The sequence below is a fragment of the Leptodactylus fuscus genome, chromosome 7, assembly GCF_031893055.1.
Source record: "Leptodactylus fuscus isolate aLepFus1 chromosome 7, aLepFus1.hap2, whole genome shotgun sequence".
In the NCBI taxonomy this organism is placed as follows: domain Eukaryota; kingdom Metazoa; phylum Chordata; class Amphibia; order Anura; family Leptodactylidae; genus Leptodactylus; species Leptodactylus fuscus.
Window position 1 is genome coordinate 51,057,864 of NC_134271.1, and position 6,000 is coordinate 51,063,863.

General features: G+C 42.3%; 1 protein-coding gene across 2 annotated transcripts in view; it reads left to right on the top strand.

Moving 5' to 3' along the window:
* CMIP (c-Maf inducing protein) overlaps positions 1 to 6,000 on the top strand; it is a 124,417-nt gene that overhangs the window by 115,502 nt on the left and 2,915 nt on the right. For both annotated transcript variants that reach the window (XM_075281912.1, XM_075281913.1), the window contains exons 16-20: positions 12 to 152; positions 1,414 to 1,461; positions 1,798 to 1,944; positions 3,920 to 4,025; positions 4,416 to 4,486. In XM_075281912.1, coding sequence (XP_075138013.1) covers positions 12 to 152; positions 1,414 to 1,461; positions 1,798 to 1,944; positions 3,920 to 4,025; positions 4,416 to 4,486 — 513 coding nt within the window. The remainder of the gene's footprint in view (positions 1 to 11; positions 153 to 1,413; positions 1,462 to 1,797; positions 1,945 to 3,919; positions 4,026 to 4,415; positions 4,487 to 6,000) is intronic.

Here is a 6,000-nt window from a genome sequence, read left to right on the forward strand (position 1 = left end):
TCCGTTCATAGATTCTTTGTCTGATGCTGGAATACAACATCATAGAAAACAATGACACACAGCTGCAGATCATCTCTACCCTGGAGAGCACAGATGTAGGGAAGAAGATGTACGAGCAGTTGTGTGACAGACAGCGGGAGTTGAAGGAGTTGGTAAGTTGTGTGAGATTCCCCCATCTGTAATGAAGGACTCGTGTGGTTATGACTACACTCTGATGGTACTTGAGCTAAGATTTCTTCAACCTTCTAGACATGTATGTATATAGATATACATTTACTGTATGCAGTCAGCATCACCTACATGCACTATTTCACTCTTTGTAGTACACAAGGTATCATCTTGATAAGTCTTCTGCTCAGGTTATACAGAAAAAACACAATGGAAATTTACCAAAACTAGATCAAAGGAAACCTAGAACAGTTTTCTATAGCAACCAATCTTTCATTTCATTTCACTCATCCCAAGTCTTAAAGAAGACGTTTCACCACCTCCAACAAGTGCTGCTTTTTACGTCAATTAATAGTAACTCCTTCATTGATTCTGACACAGTTGTAATTTTTTTCTCTAATTCCCACCATTCCTGAGCAATGAATACTGTTAATTTTGGTGCCTGATATACTATTTATGTTCTGTACTGTCAGGAGGGCGGTGTCAGGCAGGAGCAGACATTACTGACCTTAAATAGCACATCAGGCACCAAAACTTTTTGCTGTCCAAGAATTGTGGGGAAGAGACAGAAAATGCCAACTGCCCTGGAGTCAGTGAGACAGCGGCTTTTAACTTCTGCTAAGAACTTGAATGGTTGGACATGGTGAAAGGTCCTTTTTAAAGGGGTTCTATGGTAATACTGATGGTTCAATACTGAAAGTCCTTCAGTGCAGCAGTTGCTTAAATGCCCAGTTTGGACATATAGATTTTTGGCCTTTATAGGCTCTATTATTCAGAGTACAGAGTTACAGAAGACCTCACCATGGCTTACACAACTGATCACTCATAGGTCCTGGTTAAACCTGTGATTTGAACATGCAGAATGTAAAGGCTATGGCCACCCCTGTAGCAGTTTTGTTTCTTCTTGAGCTAAAAACTAATTGGTATTGGGTTTAAAGATTTTTCTGCTTTTGATACAGTTTGCATGTATAAGCACCACAATACAAACTGCTCACTGACTTCTTCTCCAGCGATTCTTAGGGCTGGTTTGTGACTTGTTCTACTTTGATCTGAACTTTCAGGAAAGATCTGAGTAGTGCTGACATTTTATTTGATTCCTGGAGCACACAGCAGGGTTGGCTCTACTTGGAGCCATGAGACCCTGTTACAGTTCTGAATACATGTTGTTATAGTACAGGAGTACAATGTTTTAGAGGTTGTTTTGTTACTACTGCTTTGCATTGAGATTTTTTTTTTTCGTTATAGCAAAGAAAAGGTGGACCTACTCGCCTAACACTGCCATCCAAGTCTACGGTGAGTGTTGTCATTGTTGTTCAGTCCATAGTTCATCTTAGATTTGCCATTGGTGTTATCACACAATAGCCATTACCCTGTTATATCTTAATGGATCAGAAAGACAAACATCCTCCCATACACCCAACAGATCAGGTGATGACATAGAGCATCATTGTTTAATCCGTTCCAACAAATCATTTCAGTAGAACCAATAGCTTAGTAGTAGAAGCCACCAATAAAAACCATCTATGAGCTAGTTCTCTCTTCTATGCAACCATTAAGGACCCATGTGTTTTATAAATGATACCTGTAAAAATCTGAGACTTTGCATACTAAAAGAAATCTCATCTGCAGGATGCCGACCTGGCTAGACTACTCAGCTCGGGCTCTTTTGGAAACTTAGAAAACCTCAGTCTGGCCTTCACCAATGTAACGAGTGCCTGCGCTGAGCAACTCATCAAGCTGCCTTCTCTCAAACAGCTCAACCTGTGGTCAACTCAGGTAGGTGGCGCTCAGGATGAGGTTGCGGTCAGCAGAGTTCATGATAGCATACGGTTGTGGGAACCCTGAGTTCTAGAAATGAGTCAACCACATTTCGTATTGTATTGTTATTACTAGGCAGAACTCCTGACGTAGATTATAGAAAAATGTGTTGTGCAACCATCTCACTTATGCACAGCAATGATCTATTAGGCAGGGTCTTTGTTGATATGGCATTTGATCAGATTGCAAATTTATAGGAAAATTGGGAACTGATCCCACAATGAAGAAATATAAAATGAAGTTTTATTCTCCCCTTTACAGTTGTAAACAAATAGCACAGCAACATAACTGGGCTCTCAAAAGGGGCCTCTGACCCAATGACATTGTGGTTTGGAAGCCAAAAAAGCCCTGCTCCTACCCCTGTAGAGGATGCTTCTTCAATGAACATGAGACTAATGTAGCACCCACCCAAATTGTTGTCCAGGTAGTAGGTGGACATCTTGGACAGGCTAAAGACGTGGCACATTTACGACAGAGGGTTATACTGGGTGATACATTTGGTGCATCCAAAACAAATTTTATCTCACTTTCTACCACGTCTCAATTTTCATATAAAAATTTCCTATGAAGATATATTCCAGATGGTTGCCCAGTGTAAGCATGTCCAGTGATAAGAAATCAAACCACACAATAAAGCCCCATGTAGCGGGCCGCAGTGAAAAACCGTGGCAGAAATGCATCGTGGGTATTCTGGTGCTTTTCACAGAAAGTCTGCAGCGTTTTCCTCTGTGAACCTTCTGTTTCTATTATACCTATAGGGAAACCACCAGCATTTCCATATCTATAATTGACACACCTCAATTTCCAAAAACACAATAGTTTTGAAAATGATAGCATTTCCGCTGCACATATTTTTCTGCAACGTGTGGATGTGATTTACTAGAAACTCATCCACCTTACAAGGACTGTAAAATGCTGCATTTTTTGCTGCATCGTTTATGACTAAAAAAAGACTTGTTTGCGGTTTATGCAGAAATCAAATTGTATTGCATATTGGCACATTTTACATGCCACCACACCCTGCTAAGCCAAACCCTGTGAGTCTCAAAAACTGTCTAAGGTTGGGGCCCCATGGTTGGAAACGCTGCGACTTGCCTACGGCGGAAACGCTGCGGGAAAATCATGGCGCTTTACATTAATTGGTGCCTTAGGGTAAGTTCACATGGGGATTTTTGGACGCGAAGGCAGTCTGAGAATCTGGTCCAAAAAACGGCTAGCGCGGCTGGATGCCGGTGCAGGAAGTGAACAGAGCAGACAGCCTGCAAGGTGGTGAACAGGCAAGTTGGGAATATCCCTTTAACTTACAGGAGGAGTCCTGGATACAGTAGAGCTAGTGTCTATTGTTTTTATTAAAATAGTGACAGCACCAGTTGTCAGTAGATTTTCATATGCAGTATGTCCATGTAGATGGTTTATGGTATTAAGGAAGAACTTTCACCACCTCAAGCTTTTTGTATCCTTTAATTGGTGCCCTTTTTTTGACTCTAGTACAGAAGGGTTTTTTCTGTTCCTGAGCAATCATTGCTGGTAGTTTTGGTGCCTGCTATGCTAACTAGGCTATTTAATGTCATGTGGGTGGTGTCAGGCAGAAGCAGGCAAGGGGGTGTGACTCAGATTTCCAGTTGGACAGTGTCAGAGTTCAAAGTCACACCTTCCTTGCCTGCTCTGCACTGATTGCTTAGGATCGGTGTGGGGCTAGAGAAAAAATAACAATTGTACTGGAGTCAGTAGAGAGGAGCCTGTTAAAAGGAAAGAGCTTGGTGAAAATGTTGAAAGGTTCTCTTTAACTTAATAAATAAGATGGAGGTTTTTAATTGAAAACAGATAGAATATATATATATATATATATATATATATATATATATATATATATATATATCCATATCCGGAAAAACGGCAATGAATTGTAAATGCGCCTCTTGTTTCTCTACAGTTTGGAGATGCTGGACTGCGGGTTTTGTCCGAGCATCTCACTACGCTGCAAGTTCTCAACCTGTGTGAAACCCCTGTTACGGACGCTGGGCTGCTGGCACTGAGCTGTAAGGAATCTATCCATATCTATCTATTTCTTTCTTCTAAAGGCAGTTCTATTTAATCCCTTCCCCACCATCGGGCCAGATTACAGTGAGGGCACATGGCCTTAGGTCTCTAACAGCCATCTTCCATGGTGACCATTGGAGCTTGTGGCTCTCTCTGTGATATAAGAGGGGTTTCTGTTATTTTGATAGCACCCATACACTTCAGTAAAATGACCACATGGACACCTTCAGTGAAGAGGGCCACAACTCTTCCATAAGGGGGGCAGTAGTCCAGAGACAAACTTAGGGCCTCCACCAACTTTAATGTGGACCTGTTCCCCTGTATTCTTTCTGCCCCTCATCTCGTGAAGGAAAATAAATTCAGGAAACTTATGTTTTTTTGTATTACAGCTATGAAGAGCCTCTGCAGCTTAAATATGAACAGCACCAAACTATCAGCGGACACTTTCGAGGACCTAAAGGTAAAGGCACATACTCACATTTTGCTTCCTTTCATTTAGCTCAGGTTTAGCTAAGTGAAGAGGAGTTAGACCCTTGAACACCCCCCTTTACAGTTCATACGTGAATAGAAAAAGTTTACACCTCCTACTCAGACATGCATTCACTATGTTGCAAGTTTCTGTGCCAAAAACACCCAGCAATCCTTCTTGGGCCAGCGTCCATAAAGTGTAGCCTTCACACTGGGCAGAAATCAAACACAGAGAAGTCTGATCCTCCTACAATTTAGGAACTAAGCTTAGAGTTTGGGAGCTTGTCAAGCTTGTTGACTAGGTTTGAGCCGATCTTGAAATTTCAGGATCGTTTTTAAAATCCAATTTCCGATCATTTTCCATCTGAACCCGATCCTGATCCCAATTCCGATCCTAATGCAAGTCAATGGGATTTTTTTAAATTATCGAAGATCGGATTTTAAAAACGGTCCTATTCACTACAAGGCATGGAGTCCAAAATTTGTTTATACTTTTGGACTCCACGCTGTGTAGTGATTTAAAAAAAAAAATCTCCTGGCTACTTAGTCCCCCTGGTGTCCGCTTATCTGCACAGATCCGCTGCCTCTCCCCATCCTACTCGGTCCAGTCCTCTTTCATTGACATGCCGTCAGAGCGCCATGCGTGTCCCCACCTATCTAGGCTAGTGTTAGAGATGATGGGAGTAGGCGGGGTTTGTTGTGGCTAAGGAGAGTGTGGGTGGGGAGACGTGAGTGCATCACTCACGTCTCCCCTCCCAGTACCCACCCACATTCTCCTAAGCTACAAGCCCTCCCTTCTCCCAGCATCTCTAACACTAGTCTAAGGAGGCAGGGGTGTGCAGGGCGCTCTGAAGGCATGAGAGAGAAGAGGAGCGAGAAGAACGGGGAACGGCAGCAGATCTGTGCAGCTAAGTTGAGCACTCGGGATCGGAATTCCGTTACCGATCTTTTTTAGGCAGGATCAGAACCCAATTGCTGATCGGGATCCGATCTTTTCCGACCCCGATCGCTCAACCCTATTGTTGACTGTTTCTAGTAGCAGTTAGCAGACTGTGAACACAGCATGGAGTATAATATACGCTGGAAGTTGAGATCAGTACATAAAAACGTCCTGTAAAATGCTCTTCAAAGGTCTTACATTTCATTTCCTAAAGTGAATTTCCTTAATATCTTGTGTGATGTAGAAGCCGTCACACCAGCCGTATATACCAGGCAGGAGGCGTCAAGCAATTTATCAGCTTGCTAATAAAAACATTGAGGCCTTTAATTGACAAGACTTACATTAATGAGCAAAGGCCTGGAGTGACCTTAATCTTCTGTAGACTCCAATTATCCAAGCACACCCACTGCCAGCACACCCAGAGATGTGACCCACATGATATTTTTGGTTGGGAACCTGTTCCATATTTAGCATTTCCTGGGAGTTTAGTATCTTTAGGCTTGTCATGCATCATAAAATAGCTTATAAATAGCCACACCCTGGTATAACTTAACATGTAGCATAGC